This window comes from Patiria miniata, unplaced genomic scaffold, assembly GCF_015706575.1.
Source record: "Patiria miniata isolate m_02_andy unplaced genomic scaffold, ASM1570657v1 HiC_scaffold_25, whole genome shotgun sequence".
Taxonomy (NCBI): Eukaryota; Metazoa; Echinodermata; class Asteroidea; order Valvatida; family Asterinidae; genus Patiria; species Patiria miniata.
The window spans coordinates 10,636,550-10,655,690 of record NW_024037064.1 but is presented as its reverse complement, the minus strand read 5'-3'; the positions used below and the strand labels follow the sequence as shown (position 1 = coordinate 10,655,690).

Genomic DNA, 19,141 nt, shown 5'->3' with positions numbered 1-19,141 from the left:
AAGTAGTGCCCTTTTTGTTCCAGAGGCCTTTACGTATCGCCCAGAAAAGCGCTATATGTCTTCCGTTTTTGTGCATACTCTTCAGTTTTTTTAACGGAGAGAACAAAACGTGCACGCATGTGCAAGTGCCCTTTTCAAGAAGGTTTACCTCCCAATTAAAATGACCTTGCTATGGCACTGATGAGTTTATATCATTGAACATAACAACAAAACCTTTGGCAAGATGTAGTTGACTTACATGTACATTATAATCTGCACCATGCAGCACATCACTATAATGTTTTGGCTGTAGTTATAGCTATGACATAAGGGTAAACCATATTGAGAGGCAACACCCTTGCATCTTTACATTGCTTTAACTCCCCAGTAACATCCCAAAACTGCACAAGCACTCTATGGTTTTATGGATTCTTCAGGGAATAAATACAATGTAATACAATGTACTACAGGTGATAATGGTTTAAGCAAAAGCACATCAATATTGATACTCACAGTTGTATTGGCAGAAATCTCCATAGTATCCTGCAGTGCAGTTACAGACAGAATCTATGCATAGCCCTCCATAGAGGCACTGTGGTAGGCATCCATTTGCTGAAAACAAAATACATTATAAATGTAACAAATTTCTTGGCAGAGTTTGTTTCAACGGTGCAAATTGCAACCTTCTGGAGTGCTGTGTTCGACTCAAGTGCCATGGTACGTGGGTTCAAACCCTGACAGGAACACGGTGCTTATGTTCTTGGGCAAGACACTTTACTACAATTGACTCTCTCTAACCAGGAGTATAAATGTGTACCTGTGACGGTAGAGACTAGAATGCACTGATCTCAAAGGACTGATGGACTGGTCTCATGAATATGATGAACAGGGGTAATAAGTGTAAAGCACTTTGAGACCTTTAGCATAAAGCGCAACATGAGCACCACATTATCATCATTATTATTCTGTTTCTTTTTGCTCAATTTGATTGGGTCAGCTGACAGCTACTGACCAATCAACAGCTTTGACTACAATCTGCTCTGAATGACATCACAATTTCTAAAGGCAGTTCCAATTGGCAGGCACACAGGGTATTAATAGATCTCCATGCATGGATAGGAAGCCATTTTGGTTGTGTTCTCTGAATGTTTTGTATAAATTGTGAACTGTTGAATGGGATGGTGCCAGACTATTTACGCATTCTAGCCTCACTTATGATTTTTTTTTTTACTTTTTAAATGTGATTTAAAACATTAGGGTATGTTTAATCACAAATTTTCAAATTATTCATCAGAGCAGACTGGTATCAATTTGTAAATAACTTAATGACATTGCTTTCATTTCTCTTCGCAAGTTCCAAAAATAAAGATTTTACCTCACTTTCAATTTAATATTGCCGATTCGTTAATAAAGTCCATACAATGGTCTCAGTTGGCTGGCTTAATCAGTTTTCTTTTATATAGCCGGTTATCGCTCTTAGAAGGTCTTGGTTAAGACACCAACATTAATTAGCCCATTGCAATAAGCTGGTCTTTACTAAGCCTACTTAGAGTGATGATTCACAAACAAACATTCCATGGTTACAGGCTGTGGTGCTCATCACTTGCTGTAATACCAGAGAGACCGCACAAGTTTTTGGTTTGTCGGATTAAAACCATGCGAAATAAAATCTGTCAATTATGTGATTTTGTGTCCAGAAAATTGTATTTGCAGAACAACTCAGTGTCATCCATTTCTGTAGAAGATTCCTTCTATCCTGGAAAATGCTCTCTCCAAGCAATACTCTGCCATTTGAACTACCAAACACTGATCAACTGGGACAAAATGATCAATCTGGGAAAAATATATTTCATCACAAGGATAAATAAAACAAAAACCCAACTATAGACTGTTTTAAGCCAGCCCTCCGGCTAACTATTTCAAGACTTAAACGATCTGAGTCTTAACACTACATGTAATTTAAATGGTCTAACTTATAAACCGACTGACAACCAGAGCTTTAAGACAGTCTAACGTGCTAGACTGCTTTAAGACCGTTTATTGTAATCTGCCCCAGATGTCTGTAGTTTGGCTCAGCACACGTGAACATCTGATACTCAAATCATAAACAAATTAATTTCCTGTTAAAGATATAGTCCATCATTTGTGATTTGTGCATTTTGTTCGTTTGAAACAACAAAAGTGTTCAAAATCTAATGAAGGATACTGAACAACTAACCTGATGAAGTTTCAGCTCAGCTTCAGCTGTATATTCCGAGAAAAACAGCAGTCTAGGATCTCAATTTCAAATCAAAAGATGCTGAAACATGTTTTGAATTGTTCTGAATTGCAGCTATACCGTTGGAAAGGCCTTCTTTCGTTGATTACTTCAAAATGACAGCTTGCCAGAAATAATAATTTCACAGGGAGTTTAATCCACTTACTATCTTTCAACCAAGTATGTTTTTCAACAATAATACGCCAGTTACTTTTTTGGATGGCTGCAAATGATGGACTTTAGCTTTAAAGGCAGGAATGAAGAATAATACAAGTATTGCTTTAGATATAAAAAACCAGTAGATGTGGCAAAACCTTGAAAGCAAAGATTGTATCAGGCATGCCATTACACAAAAACAGACAAATTATTACCGAAAAGCAATTACACTTTATAAGCAGTAAACAACATTATGAAAAATGATAAAGTCCTACAAGAGGATATGATTTTGAATGAAACAGAAACACTTTTGTATCAGTGTGGATGATATTGCAATAATATGGTAATTATGTCTCTATTTCCTGAAATATACCTGACATATTCAACTTTCAGTTTCTTGAATTTGATGTTGGGAAGCAGTTCCACATCTTATCTTGTAATTGAATTTCGAAGACTCGCTATAGATCAAGCAACCCACCCAACAAAAAATGTGTTTAAGATCATGACTTTTAAAGGTTATTTTTTAATGTTATTAAAAAAGAGGTTGTAATTTAATCTCTAATCATTCTGCACACTTTTTTTTTTCTTCTTTTTTTTTACTTTTTCCAGTAAAACAAAACTGATGTGCTTGTAAAGGTTTTAGGTTGGAATAAAATATCAAAGTTGAAAATTTACTAAACGTAGAGTATATCATTTGCAGCTAACCAAAAAGTTTAAAGTGACATGTTTTTGTTGAAAAACATGCTTGGCTTAAAGATAGTAATGGCACTAAAAATCTTGTGAAATTATTCTTTCTGACATGCTGTCATTTTAAAGAAAACAATAAAAGAAGGTCATTTCCAAAGATTTGTCTAAAGATGCATCTTCTTTGGAAATTTATGTCAGTAGTTCTTTGGAATTTGGCGTAGCTGTGAATGGGTGTGCGTGTTGCGTGACATCGTTTAGCTGCAATTGGCTAAATAAGAATGTGTTCCGGACGCTGAAATTGGGCGCAATTCAAAACATGATTCAGCAACTTTTGAATTAAAATCGAGATCCTAGAACATTGTTGGTTTTTTTTTTACTATACATTTGTACAGCATTCACTGAGCTGAAACTTCATCAGGTTAGTGGTTCAGCACCCTTCTTTAGATTTTGAGCACTTTTGTTGCATCAAACAACAATTAACAGATGGCTCTCTCAACCTTTCAGAGAAAGAAAATCAAATTTGTTGAAAAGCGTGGGTGATACGCAACTTTAAATGCTTCTCAGTGAGAAATGAAACCAAAAGATTTCTGCAGAGCTAACAAGACTACACTTCACCAAGTGTATTTCCTCAATCAGTTAGCTGGCAAAACTTTGATATCTTAAGTAGTCCTGTAGTTAAGTCATATGTGACAGCTATATAGCTAACAGTAACACAGCAGTAGTGACGAGGCTTAATCCTGCAACCATGGTCAACTTGACTGGGTGGAGTATGGAGGAGATCCTTGCCTATCAAGACTTTCAGAGGCATGATGAGGCCAACATTGCACTCTGGGTTGACTTTAAGAAGTGTGTTGTGCCATTCGGCCTGGTAATGAATGGAATCTTCCTGTTCGTGGCAATCCGTGTGAAGTCCATGCACACCATTGTAAATATCTACTTGGGCAATATTGCCGTGGCCGATACTGTGCAACTGGCATTTGCAGTTGTGACTTTGCTATATCAGGAATTTGAGATTCGGATCATACAAGCAATCGCATTTGCAGCTTTCATTGCATCCTATTGTTTCGTGACCGCTCTGGCATTTCAGCGGTTCTATGCCATCTGCCATCCACTGACTTTCCGTACCACTGCCGCAGCCAGCAAAACAAGGGCAGTCAAAGTGTCAGTGATACTGTGGGTGATGGCGGCAGCTACAGGAGTTGCTTGGTATTTTCTCAACAGAAATAGCAACAGCCGAACAAAAGCAGCTAATAACATTTGGAACATACTTCTGGTTGCCATGTACCTGATTCTACTATCATTAAACATCATCCTGTATGGTTGCATAATCAGGAAACTCCATCATCAACCAACTCTGACGTCAAACAAGAAGCATCGGCGTACAGCGCGGGTTGCACTTATGCTTCTGTTAAACACTGCTGTGTTCTTCACTCTCAGTGTAACCACTGTTGCCCAAGGGATCTTTCTAGTGGTCATCAACCTGTCTGACTTTCCAAGGATGAGCCTCATCAAGTCCTTTGACTCCTGGATAGATCTCTACCTGACTTCAGGAATACTTCAGCTGATCAATTGCTCCATCAACCCGTTGGTATACAGTGGAACTAACAAGGGCTACAGGGAAGCCTTTGTCACGGCATTTCCGTGCTTCAAACTGGCAAGCAAATGCTGCAGAGGTGGAAATACAAAACCCAGGCAGATGCAACAAAGGGAGTTGCAGGTCCTTCCCAAGAAGCCACAAACTGCTTCTTTAGGAAGAACCAGAGTTCAAGAACTAAACAACATTGACAGCTCACAAGACCAAAAACAGCATATCCAAATGCAAGTTCTCCACCTACGTGTACAACCAACCACAAGTGACAGCACACAGAATGCAATACTGGATATTGATATGCAACAAACAACAAGCAGTGGCTACTTAAAAGAACCAAAGGAGCATCAGGAAGTTCCTGACCAAGAACCAAATAACAAGTGCTTGCAGGAACCAAAACAGCCAACCGAAATGGAAGTTCCCCACATGGAACCAACCACAATCGACCAGAAAGCACTAGAGCAGATTGACCTGCAAGTTCTCTGCACAGAGCCAACAGGCAACTGCTGCTCACAAGAACCAAAAGAGTACCAGAGAGATCCTCAGCAAGAACCAACTAGCAATGACTGCTCACAAGAAGTAGAGGAGCAACTGCAGGTTTTTCAGTAAGAACCAATCAACAATCACATGAAACTTACAGAGTGAAATGCAAAATTCGATTAAAAACAAACCAGCAGTGACAGTCCACAGAACCGAAAGCAGCTAGTTGATATGCAGGTTCTCTGCAGAGAACTAATCTGCAGCAACTGCTCACAAGAACCTATGGAGCAACTGCAAGTTCCGGAACCAAGAACCAATAAAAAATGCCAGTTTATAAAAAAAAAGTTAGTCCAGACTGTCCAGCTCATAACAGCTCATAGAAACCAAATCAGGAGTGCACTTCTTCACCTGGATCTGCATACAACTCCAACCCACGGGAACCAATTTAGCAGATAACACTTCCAGATCTAATGTTGAATCAATTTCTTTTGGAATTAACAACACATACATTTCCATTCAGAGAGATGAGCTTTTGATGAGCTCTGCTGGATAGTTCCTCCCTGAACAGGTGAACGGTTGTAACATGCACATCACACAGGAACCAAGTCACAAGACATTTGTTTTAAAGTCACTGTGTGAGAACAGAAAAGGCCTTGTTCTTGAACAAACGAGGTAGATGTAACGCCACCACAGACTTGTCCTCAGCTACTGATGTACTGTAAGTTAATATGAGGCTAGAAATTCAAAACCAAATTTCTACAATCCTTAATTTGAAGATTTAACAAATGTTCTACATGGTTTTAATGAACAGGATGTTTGTAACCAGGAAATGGCATTGTAGCAGGACCTTTTTCACTCCAAATTGTCGCCTCTCAACAATTGATACATGACATTAATGTATAACATGCATGTGATATACAGATCGTCACCAACAACACTAAGTAACACTCATGTACAGTAAAAACTAGCAATCGGAGAAAACAGCATCTAAAGTTGAACACCTTGCGAAACTTTACATTTTCGTTTTCACGAAGTGGCACCCTCCAATGTATTACACAACACTGTAAGAGTGTTACTTCATGGAAACGGAGGTCAGCGTGCGCGCGCTCAAACAAAGAGAGTGCTACTTCATGAAAACATTGTTGCTCGTATTTGAGCAGAGTGCACGCCATGCTTTACAATGGTAAATGGAACTTGGGTGTTACTTCGTGAAAACGAAAATTGTCACTTTTGCGCAAAAGTTGCCATGGATAATTAGCGTAATTATTACAGTAAAGCTCTTGAAGCTTTGAAACTTCGTGCAATGGTAGGCCTTCCTGAATAATGTTTAAAATTGTAAAAAAAACTACTTTTTTTACCGTTTTTGCTGTAATTTTCAGAAAAAGATGAGTTAATAGATAGATTTGGGGCTCAGTATTTTGTAGCAAATATTTCACAACTGACCTGTTAGACGTTTTGTGTTCAAAGATTTTGAAAAACCAAAAATCAACTTCTTGCAGTCTGGTTCCCTGACCCCACTTCAGATGAAAAGGAGCAATGTATAGATATCAGGGAACCAGTCCAGCTGGCTTGTACCTGTTCACAGAAGTGTAACCGATTGCAAACAAAATGTGGGCTAACTAAATTTGGTAAATTGGGGGGCAGTATTTGAAAAAGGCAAGTTTTTTCCCAATGCTGGTTGGCAGACCATGGTTGGAAATTGATACAGAAATTACGCCTCTCTTGAAAATGACACCAAACCAGGATGTTTTAGACTGTAATTCACTAATAGTCCAGCAGGCAGTAAGATATTTCATAAGTAGTTGTTTTTATGTTTGCAAATGTATATTGCCTAGTGTACATAGGCATGCAAATTGGAAGTAACAAAAAAGAGGAAACTCTGATCTTTACACGATTTTGTACAGTATTTTTAATTTCATAAAAGGTCAAGTGAAACACAAGGAAATCAGCTGATCTGAGGAAAAGTTTCATGCCTTCGTACAAATGGAAACCAAGTATTAAAGATAAATGTTAAATGGAAAGCAAAAGTACATGAAGAGAAAGATAAAATTCTTTTGCAATCTGTGAAGGCCAGAATATTCAAACTTATAAAAGATGAGGAAGTTAGCCGAAGGACACTCAATGTTGTTCTGAACAGGGTTTGTTTCATGTAATGTACTGTACATTTGTAAGATACGGGAAATCACTTCAGATCTTCACTTTTGCTTCCTTGTTTTCACTCTCACTTTGCATTACAGAGCATTATTTCCCATGAAGGACTCTTTTCTAGTAGAATAGGGCAACTGAGAAATGTTTAATATGCACTGCACTTATTTCTTGTTTTACTCATGACGCCATGCAGTTAAAAAACATTTCACCATTAAAATATATTTTGTTTTTAGAGCGCTATTTTTCTGGAAAAGTAAAAGTTATTTACTTTTGAATGAGACAATGAACAACAAATAAACCAGATTTTTAGTTATGGATTAATTTAGTTTAGAAATTTTGAATAATTTCAAGCCAAACAATAATTCAGTTCTTGCAGGGTAAACTGGTTTCTGCCCCCTTTCAGAAACATATATGTTGGCATCCGGAGCCAGTATAGGCTGCATTGGTGGTCTGTTGGTGTGCGAGCAACCGCACATAGAAGCCTGTTTTAACTGCACACCCAAAATGTACTAAAAAACAATTTCCTTGAAAAAATACAAAACTCAATGTTTAAAATTTGTTAGCGGAAAACAAGCAAATTTGTTCACGAGCACGGAAAGTACATGCCTCTTTACCAAAAACTTACTTGGTATCTTAACAGTGCAAGTCGGTCCATTGAAGCCCGGTGCGCACTCACATCGACCCCCAAGGCAATGACCACCGTTCTGACACTGAAGGTCATCACAACTGCCAACTATGAGAAGATAAAGAACAGATAGTCAGTCTAAGCGTTGATATATCACAAAGCCTTATGCACGAATTGGCCATTTTTGTCAAGTTCCCTGAATGTATTTCATTAATTGTGATGTCAAATGTTTTTTATTACAGATTTGAAAAGAGCACAATCTCAGCATTATTGTCACACACATGGCTTCTGACTAGTGTCCCTTGAACAAAGACATTGACAAAATGGGAAACAATTTTAGAAGACTTAAGTAAAGGTTGAAAATTTTTAATGGCAAAACTCTGCATCATCAAGATGCCATACTGCAGCTAAGGACAGTCTGAGAATATGAATACTTACAGCTGATTTCACAGTAGGGACCGATGAATCCATACAAGCATTGGCATATACCATTCACACATACTCCGCCATTCTGACATGGTTGAATGCACACTGCAATAACAAAATATAAAACAGACTTGAGACCTTTTTTCATGATACCCAATATTATTAATAATGAAAAAAAAATCATAATGCTTATATAGTGCTTTCCATTGTCTCGGCAATCTCGAAACGCTTTACAGTTATTCCACCATTCATCATGGCACGAGACCACGCGGCAGCTGATATCAGCACACACTCGGTGCTCCACCCTCACAGATACCTATGCATACTCCTTAGTGGAGAGAGGCAATTGTAGTTAAGTGTCTTGCCCAAGGGCACAAACATGGAGCTGATAACCAAGAAATTTTTATTTAATTCTTTTTTTCACTTATGATCACTATTAAGTGCTTGATATCCACCACTGATTTCATGAAGAAACAAGCATGTCGATATCAAAAGTTTAAGAGCAAAATCACCACGGATGCTGATTACAGTGCAACAAAAGACAACTTTGAAATATGTTTATGCAGTAAAAACCTAATGCACGATTCTGTGACAGAAAAACTTTTGCATGACCTCTTTGTCTATAATTATTGTCTTTCATGGTAATTGGAAAAGATTAATTACTAAAGACGACCGTCCCTTTAAGAAAGTGACAATTCAAGTTTATATTCTTGCACGCCATCATGTTTGGCCATAGGGAAAGGGGCATGTGTTTCACGTAAGCGGCTCTGCAGCTGAAATAATAGGGACCTTTAGACATGGCGTGGGTACAAGATGCGTATGCGGCTCGGAATTATGACAATGTTGTGTGGTTATTTCACAAAAACCCACACCTGCATCTTAATGTGAAATGCGCATTGTCCGTGTATGCCAGATAAAAAAATAAAATGCAAAATGGTGACCCAACAAGTTACATTTTCGAAGCCACATATGCATCTCGTACGTGTATGTTGTGTCTACATGCATTTGTGATATAGCGCCCTCCAGGGTTAAAAAAGGTACGAGGTGGCGTGGAACGTGAAGAATACAAGTTGTACGTTACTGCAAAGTTGTGTCGTTTTCTTTCGATTTTGTGAGTACTTTTTCATACAATCTACGGGGAATATACAACAGCGTACCATTTCTAATGGCCAGTATTATATTGGATATATGACAATGTTGTGTGGTTATTCACCAAACCGACATCTGCATCTAATAATGTGAAATGCGCATTGTTCGTGTATGTCAGATGAAAAAAAAACATGCAAAATGGTGACTTAAGTTACATTTTGGAAGCCACATATGCATCTAGTAAACGTACCATTTCTAATGGTCCCTATTGTTTACTTTATGATATATATATTTGCTTTGTCATTGTACTTTTGTTCATTTGTTGGCCGAATAAATAATAATAATAATAATAATAATTATCAAAGATGATCGTCCCTCAGAGAAAATGCAAATTTCTGATGAACTATCTTTACGCCGTTCCCATCAATGTTTTTCAGGGGCTTTTGAGGGCTGATGTGTTAGTGTCTCATTGTGAAAATAAGGAATGCAACTCAAGTTTATTTGAAAGATGAAGGACATACCTCTGGTCTGACACTGGACTCCTTCGAAGCCTGCTGGGCAGACACAGACACCATTGTCACACACACCTCCGTTTCGGCAGGGTGGCCGGCAAACTGCAAGTCATCAATGAGAAAAAAAACATTACAAACAGTTCAGTCGCATCTTCCATAGACGACCACGTCCGTGTACTTGTAGTGGCATGAACAAGACGCGCTCTACTCCATAGCGATTCTACACAAAGCAAAGAAAAAGACGGCCTCACGGCTGTTTCCAAGACTTTCATATTAACCCTTACCCTACTAGACCCTCCAACGCATGCCAATATGTGCCTCAAGAAAATCTCCTATGTTTTTTGCATGGCCCTCCAATATCTGCCATGTCATTTCAAGGGTAACTGGACAGGCACTCCAATACATGCCACAGAGAACAATGAGAGTCCTCTGATAACAAAGTGAGTGCCCCCAGCTGGTCAGTATCAGGCACCCTCCAGGGCCTCCAACTCCTGCCAATTGGAGCCTTCACTGTTAAATAAAACTATCTGCCAATAAACTGCAGCTGGAGGGCATTGGCATAACCAACTGACATGCAGTAAACTACCCTCAGAGAGTAAGGGTTAATGCACACCGAGTTTATACTAGAAGATATATTACTTAAACATTCTGGAGGAAAAATTTTACAAAATGAACAACTAAACATCCGTACCTGGTACATTTCCCTACTTGTCACAACACGCACATTTTGACTAACAGCAGAATGAGCAACAGAGATTTGCACGTAATTGACAGTGTGACCGGCGGGCTACCGCAGTGTGCGTACTGCACTGAAAGTTCCCGGATTCATGACACGCCGTTACTTCAAGTAATAAATGCACTGTAAAGAGGATTTTGTAAGCTTCATTTTGATCGGTCATTCAATGCAGTTGGTTAAACTAATACCCCGTACCAAGGACCAAACAAATTTGTCTACTCAACAGTCCTTTGGCCGCCATAAAATACAGCGAACATCATTCTGCTACGCTCCACCACTGTGTTGTTACAAAGTAACAACTCAACGCGCGCGCGCCCGCGCGATCAGGCGATGGTAGACTTGTACTGACACACACGGCGTATACGTATACACACATGCAAGGGATAAACGCAATTACTGCGACACAAACCGTTCCACATGCACTTCACGTAATCAATAACTGACTTAATAAAGTTTAATACTGCTGTTCATGTTGCGACTCGCCGTGTACATACTGTTTGTAATGATAAGTCCAAAGCCAAAATAAAAACCTGCAGCAAAGTGCCAACCCTGATAAGCCGAGTTCTGTGGTAGGACATTTGCACTAGTACGCATGAGCAACAGCATATCCAGCTTTATATGCTGTGGGGGAGGGGAGGGGGGCAAAATGAAGATTACTGTATCAACATCTGCTACCAGGGGGCTACATAAGCATCACATTTTTTATTTTTATCTTCGTACCTTCGTTTTGACAGTACGCTCCTTGGAACTGTGGCGGGCAGTTGCATCTTCCAAAGTTGCAGACACCACCATTCAAACAAGGCTGTTCACAATCTGGAAAGAATAAAATAAATACACACAAGACAAGAAAAGAACTTTAGTTACGGGCTCAATTTCAATGTTGAATTTTCAAAAACATCCATGTTCCAATAATCAAATAATAAATTATTATTAAAAATGCCCAGCACTAAAAGAATGCAAAACTAAACAAGCTGTAACTTAAAGTTGAACCAACAAAACCTTGAAGTAAACCTCACAGTCTCCCCTAATAAAGACTGTAACAAAAAGGCAAAAGATTCTTCATTCAGACAATAATTGTTAACATGTGGGCTGAGGAGTTTGGCCAAAATTTTACCTAGTCTTTCGCAGAAGAGCCCAGTGAATCCAGACGGACACACACAGGTTCCGTTCCAGCAGGTTCCTCCATTCTGACAGGCAACGGGGCACTCTGTGAAAAAGGATTAAACATCTCGATCAGAAAAAAACAATGGCCGAGTTTCGTTTATGGATTCCGTGCAGGAGTACCACCTAAACAATCACAGAAAGAAAGCTGGGGTAGACCACTTGTCGATTCTGCAACAAAGTCGTATCTGGCGCAAATACGCTCCATGCAAAAAGGTCGTATCTCACATATCGCGACGTCCATTGACTTTGTGTGTTCATCCGGGTTATTTAAAGCGAGATACGACCTTTTGACATTGAAAACTCGCATTTCACGTACATGACGTCACACGCCATTTTAGGAGATACGAATTTATTGCACGGACACGACAATATGCTTTCTCAATGGTACCTTACACTCACACAGTGCACCGTATGAGTGTAACACACATTCATGCTTTACCATTACATCCAAGGACAGGGCATTGTGTTTCCCATTGTTCCTATAATATTACACTCGCCAACAGACTATTAAAGCAAACAGACTTATGTAGAGGACCGTTCTCAAAAAAACGATGTACATGTACATTTGAGGACAACAAAGAAGCTTAATGTTCTCTCTTTATGTTGCTGTCCTCCGCATGTATGTAATACAAGTACAATGTACATTGCATACACAATGCACATAAAAATTAAGATTTCTGTTGTTTATTCCCTAATTTAAACAATCAAAATATAATAGATGGTTTTATTACTGGACATGAACAAATATGGCACTGGATATAATGCCACTCAAAAAGGATTTAGGCAAAACTAGCATGTCATTCAGTCAAGTGATAATAATTGTGATGCCATCAAGCTAAATGAGTTGCTTGTCGGGAACTTTCATTTGGAGATTCAGGCCAAAATGGGGCCACTTTGTCATATCACTTCATCACATCTCTTGGTGTTCTGACTTGTATAATTTTTGAACTAACAGCATTTATGCTGAGATTGTGCTCTTTTCAAATCTGTAAAAAAAAAACCACCAGGGTCGACAAAACAACTCATTTAGCTTGATCGCAGCACAATTGTTTCCTGCTGGGTGTGGCCATCCAACCAGTTTTAAAGTCCCCCAGTGGGATTCAATGTTGATAATGTTGAAATCCTGGTATAGGCTTCTGCAAATACCTGAATATAAGCTCTGTACTAAGGTTTTCTCTTATAAGCGGGGCTCATAGCATGAATACTTTCGAAGACTCATTCTAATCAAAAACTTTTGAATTTCAATCTAAATGGTCTTGTCACTAGAATACACACAATGACTCAGATTAAAAGGCCTATGCGTCAGAAGCAACAGATTAATAGAATAAGAAGTTTGGGCATCTGACCTTTCACGTTGCAATCATCTCCCGTGTATCCGCCATTGCACTGACAGACGCCATTGATGCATACACCATGGACACACGCTGGCTGACACACTAAAATGGTAATCAAAACACAGTTTGTTAATGCCTGGTCTAATCTGATACATGCATAATCCTGACATTACTTTGGTAAACGAAAGTCACGATTTGTGTGGATTTTGCACTGATTTTTTATACCAAAATAATTAACCCAGTAGCACCTGTGCTACATTGTATCACAAAATATTTATTAACTGAAGAACCCATATAACCATTGCCTACAACATGTTGAGCTTAAGCATATAGGATTGTGCACAAACATGGAAGTGCCCAGTAGGCTTAATTGCATATAGAAAAACTGAACTTAATAGCTCTGGAGTAATTTATTATACTCCAGTGGTATCTACACATTTAACATCCAACATGTTAACCCCAATGAATTTAAAACTCTAACCTTTAATTCCACAGAATTCTCCAACAAAACCCTCCTCACAGTTGCAAATACCGTCAAAGTTGCATATGCCGCCATTAAGACATTCCCGCTTACAGGCTTGGAAAGAAACAAAAATGACCATTTTGAAAATTAATTTCTAAAACCATCTTACTCAACTTTTTATACTTTTGGAATATTGTTATGCATTATCGCACCACATATGTTAACATTAAGGCTGAGTTCAGTCAGTTGTGGTAAAAACATTGACTGACAACACATTCGCCAAAAGTTGCAATGTAAAAATAAGTATTGTAAGCGCACTTTTAACATTTGCCAATTTTGACATATTAATAAATGCAGAACACAAATGAGCATCAATCCATGGGGGACGGTAAACCAAACTTTCAATCTAAAACTTTTTCATGCAATCAGAAAAGAACATGGAAATGGAGTTCGCAAAAAACCAATGAGGTACAAGAAATACTCTGAAACACAGTGCAGTCAAAAGGTTTTGTAGATTTTCTTTAGGCAGAACAACAAGTTTTTGTCGAATTTCATTGGTGCCTTCTGTTGATTGTATCCTCGGGTAAGCCAGTTCATCCCCACTTGCCTCTCTCCACCCAGGAGTATAAATGGGTACCGGCATTAGCTGGGGAGTAACCTTGCGTTGGACTAGCATCCCATCCAGGGGGAGTAGAAATACTCTCAGTAGTTTCATGCAACTGAAAATGGAGATAAACGCCGGCCTGATGGGCCACATTGGCTCGTGACAGACTTTACTTTTACTTCTGTAGATTTGTATGCATAAAGATCATTCCATACTTCACACAAACGCGAATGCGAAGCTACTTCGTCATGAAACATTCACTGCGAAACTTACCCGGGAATTGAAATGTGTACACCTTTCGAGAATTTGCAGCCCAAAAAATTTACCGTGACGTCAAAGATTCAAATTCGCGTTTGCTTTCGTGCCGAGTATGGACCGACCATTAATGCAGATTATTTAAAAGAGACAAGTGAAGTCTTAAAGTGAGTATGTATAGTTGGAATACCAAAATGGCTTATTGAAAAGCAAATCACAATTCAATCAAAAGTCAGCCCAAGGTTCTTGATAGTTGATACGTATCTTGATCAGAGAAGTTGGTCATCTCACCTTTGAATTGGCAGAAGTCTCCAGTGTGGGTATCAGGACAGACGCAGATTCCCTCCACACACATGCCCAGATTCAAGCAGGCTGGGCGACACACTGCACGGCAGATATAACAAAAGACGACAAAAAAGAAAAACTCATATTGATTCAATAAGTCTTGGCAAAACAATCAGTAGTCTAAAACTTGCTTCAAATTATTTCACTACTGATAAAGAGTCTGAGATTGCCCAGCGTGTTGTTTGCGAATTGACCAACAACAAAAAGGGTCAACTTTCATTTAATTACAACAATTGAAAATATTGCCACTTTGATGACTAAAATAAAATGAAAAATTCCAACCTCAACATTCCATTGTTTGTGATGATAACAATTGAGTTGATACACAGACCAGAGTCTGGGACTACACTAGTAAGTATTTTGAGCCAAGACGTTTACAAAAAAAGTGAACGTTAACTGGCAAGACTTGCACGCTCCATGGACACTGTCCACCGGTACCCCTCAATAAATGCAAAGGTAAAGTTGGGGAGACCATGTTGAGGAACTCTTGTAAGCATTGCTGATGGCACCTAACGCTTACACGAAGACGCTACTGGTTTGTGCATATTCATAATTACATTATTTGTGCGTACTTCACACTACAATATGCGCACGAATCAGTGCTCTTGTATTGCATACATCCGGATTACAGACACATGAAGAGAGAACACTAGGTTCTTTGTTGTCCTCGAATGAAAATGTTTGTTAAAAACGGTCCTCGCACGTGAATTTGTGTGCTTAGTTTATGGGATAGTGTTATATTATATGAATAAAGGGAAATACAAAGCCTTGTCCTCGAGAGTAATGGTAAAACACGACTGTGTGCATGCTCATGGTGCATTCCTCCCACTGGGGCTCTCAACATTGGTCACAAAGCTCATGTAATGTTCATGCATGGAGTCAGTTTGTCCGACAAAAACAGAATTACCTTTGGTTTGGCAGAACTCGCCGCTGAACCCATCCGCGCACTGGCACACCCCGCGACTGCACGTTCCACCATTGGCGCAGGGTTGCTCGCATCGCGTTGGGATACTACAGTCAGCACCGGTGTAACCGATGGAGCACTGGCACACACCGGCCTCGCAGACGCCAAAACGACAGGCAGGAATGCAGGGAAGGTCTAATTGACAGAAAGACAAACATACAGATTTCCCTCTCTCCTTGTTTAATTGTCATACAATTACATGTAATTGACATGTGATTGACTTGAGACTGACATGTGGTTGACTTGGGATTGACTGAGATTGACTTATGACTTACTTGTGAGATTGACTTTTAAATGTCTTGTGATTGACTTGTGCAATTTTTTTCATTGGTTTGTGCTTGATTTGTGACTGACTTGTGATGTGATTGACTTGAACATGTCTTGTGATTGACTTGTGATTTACTTGCAACTGTCTTGTGATTGACATAACACAGACCTGTGATTGACTTATGATTGCCTTGTGATTGACTTGTGCTTGATTTGTGATTGCCTTGTGATTGACTTGTGATTGAATTTTGATTGACTGATGATTGCCTTGAGATTGTCTCGTAATTGGCTTCCGATTGACATATGGTTGACTTGTGATTGCTTTCTGATTGACTTGAAACTGACTTGTAATTGACTCCTGATTGACTTGTGATTGACTTGTGCTTGACATCACAGACTCACCCAGACATGTTCTGCCGTTAGGAGCAAGGCGTTGTCCCTCAGGGCAGACGCATCGGTAGCTGCCTGGTGTGTTCTCGCACTGATACTCACAGAAGACTTTGGGACACTCATTCTCATCTTCAACAACAACAAAATTGAGAAATAAAATTCTGCTACTAAGAATTCCACATTTTTTATTTCACGTTCTGTGATGCTCACAAAAAACAAAAATTACGCTGCGATGGTTCAAATCTTTCCTTACAGTTATCTTTTTGACTAACTGCAAAAATATATATGACTTGGGTGTAACTAGAGCAAGCATAGCAAAGCTGGTCCCAGAGTCTACAAAATAATATTCAATTGATTCAGAATGGCTATTCGCAGGAAGTTTTTTCATGCATCTGGTGCATACAGGGTGTCCCAAGAAAATGTCCCTCTCTGCAGGGTGTATCAGAATTCTCGTAATTTATGAAAATTCTCAAATTCAGTTATAGAATTGATGAGCCCAAACATTTTCTTTCTTGTGTGAATATTTTGTTGGATTCGGTCTAGTGGTTTTGAAACAAAGGCCATTTATGTAACACTATTCCATTTTGGGCACATGTGGTCTAGCGGTGAAGCACAGGATTCATGATCATGAGGTTGTGGGTTCGAGCCCCGCCGTGGCCCTGCATGTTGTGCCCTTGTGTAAGGCGGTTTACCTCAATTACTCCTCTCAACCCAGGTGTCAAATGGGTACCGGCATTATTCAATGCTGGGAAGGTAACATACTCGCTGTAAAGGAGGTGTGGCGATCCCCCCACAGCAGCATATGAGTCTGGCCCAATCGCTAATGAAAGAGAGATGGGCACTCCGTTCCTGTTAACACAGGTTCGTCCCCTTACCTTTATTCCATTTTGCTCCATTCCAAGTTTGACAATACATACATTGAGAGCGTACACAATGTGTCTCTCTGTCTTCTCAGGCCCGCCCCTGCCTGAATAACCTGAATCACTTTGAACTGTTATAACAGGTGTTTGAGACACTCCTTTGTTATAATTAAAGAAGATATATCATAGCAAATAGCCACAGTCAACAATGAGAAGTGTCAACAATGGTATTCCTCCTGTGTAATTTAGTCATTTAATAAAAAAGCCAGTTTAGGCTAAATCATAAACTTGGAATGGTGCAGAATACTACTGTTACATAATAGCCTTTATTTGGAAAACCTATGAATCGAATCCGATGGAAATGTTTACAGAAAATTGCACAATAAATATGCTTCACAATTATGTAAGAAAAGTAGAAGTAATGTTTCTTCTTTTTTTCGAATTCTGGTACAACGCTGAGAGGGACATTTTTTGGGACACTCTGTGCAATGGGCTAGATTGAACCTTTACAGGGTAGCCCTATATGATAGCACTGCCCAGCTGTCTTCACCAGCAACCAACCAGGCTTAGTCACAAGTGACAGCGAGTCAGTCAGTCAGTGAAATAGGTACAAAGAGGAGACGGAGTTGGCCCTGTGCGACCAGGAAAAGCCATGTCACACTCCCAATCTTTGCCTGATTCCTTACCCACACACTTTCTACCATCTTCTGCTAGCATGAATCCCGGCGGGCACAGACATTCGTAACCGCCATAGTAATTGTTGCACTGGAATCCGCAGCGGGCCGCATCCTCACATTCGTCAATATCTGCATCAAAGAAAAAAACACATTTCATGGGATTTCATTTTTGGTTTAATCCTTTGAATCTAATTATCTTTTTAAGTATTATTTTTAAGGCGGTCTTATTTTTCATTGAACTTTATATCTATTTAAAATGTATTTTTGTATGTTACATGTACTATTCAAGTTAGGATTGACAGGCTTTCGAGTCACAGTGTTTTATTATACTTTTGTCAATCCTGGCCAGCTTGGATTGGATTGTTTCTGTTTAGTTTTGTTTACTTTTGTGGATTGCTTGTTGTATCTTGTTATTTGGCCGAATAAATAATAATAATAATAATAATAATAATAATAATGATCTGCATGTTGATTTGTTATTGTCATGATTCAACTGTGATTTGACTCATGATTGATCAGTGATTGATTTGTGATTGACCTGAGAAAGACGTGTGATTGATCTGTGACTTGTGATGAATTTGCATGGAATTGACTTGTGATTGACTTTTTGATTTGTAACTGACTTGCCAATGCTTTGTGATTGATTTGTCATTGACTTGTGACTTCAGTTGTGACTCCACTTGTGACTCAATTTGTGATTTGATACGATCTCATCGACCTGTACTTGAGTTAGTTTTGTAGACCGTGTTTGACTACTGATGTGACTGGCGGAGAACTTTTCATTGACTTGTGAATACCTTGTGATCAGCCCAATCACAAGTCGGCTATACTCCAAGCTCTTGGCATGCATGAACCCATGTGCATCCAAAATCTGTTCTCCTATGGCTTTTGTAAGCCGCACAGCATTAACAGTATCAGTACAGAATTTATTACATGTACCGGTACTTGCAAGTATTTAAAGGGAATATACATCATTGGCTTTTGCTGTAATTCTCAGAAATGAACTTTTTGAGGGGTTAATACTAAAATAGATAAAAACATTGTTACACTGACATGTTTGAAGTTTTGTGTTCGAAAATGCTGGAAAAACCACGAAACTCACAAATGGTGGAGAAATCTGGTTCCCTGACTCCAC

The 19,141-nt window shown here is 39.1% G+C and overlaps 1 protein-coding gene across 3 annotated transcripts in view; it reads right to left on the bottom strand.

Moving 5' to 3' along the window:
- LOC119732952 overlaps window positions 1-19,141 on the bottom strand; it is a 243,974-nt gene that overhangs the window by 197,886 nt on the left and 26,947 nt on the right. For all 3 annotated transcript variants that reach the window (XR_005271660.1, XM_038206534.1, XM_038206535.1), the window contains exons 20-31: window positions 18,016-18,135; window positions 16,482-16,598; window positions 15,756-15,947; window positions 14,795-14,887; window positions 13,663-13,758; window positions 13,194-13,283; window positions 11,798-11,890; window positions 11,404-11,496; window positions 9,957-10,049; window positions 8,359-8,451; window positions 7,921-8,028; window positions 493-591 (exon numbers count right to left, since the gene is read on the bottom strand). Coding sequence is in view for 2 of the 3 variants with exons in the window: in XM_038206534.1 (XP_038062462.1) it covers window positions 493-591; window positions 7,921-8,028; window positions 8,359-8,451; window positions 9,957-10,049; window positions 11,404-11,496; window positions 11,798-11,890; window positions 13,194-13,283; window positions 13,663-13,758; window positions 14,795-14,887; window positions 15,756-15,947; window positions 16,482-16,598; window positions 18,016-18,135 (1,287 nt within the window). In the remaining variant the exon portion in view is untranslated. The remainder of the gene's footprint in view (window positions 1-492; window positions 592-7,920; window positions 8,029-8,358; window positions 8,452-9,956; window positions 10,050-11,403; window positions 11,497-11,797; window positions 11,891-13,193; window positions 13,284-13,662; window positions 13,759-14,794; window positions 14,888-15,755; window positions 15,948-16,481; window positions 16,599-18,015; window positions 18,136-19,141) is intronic.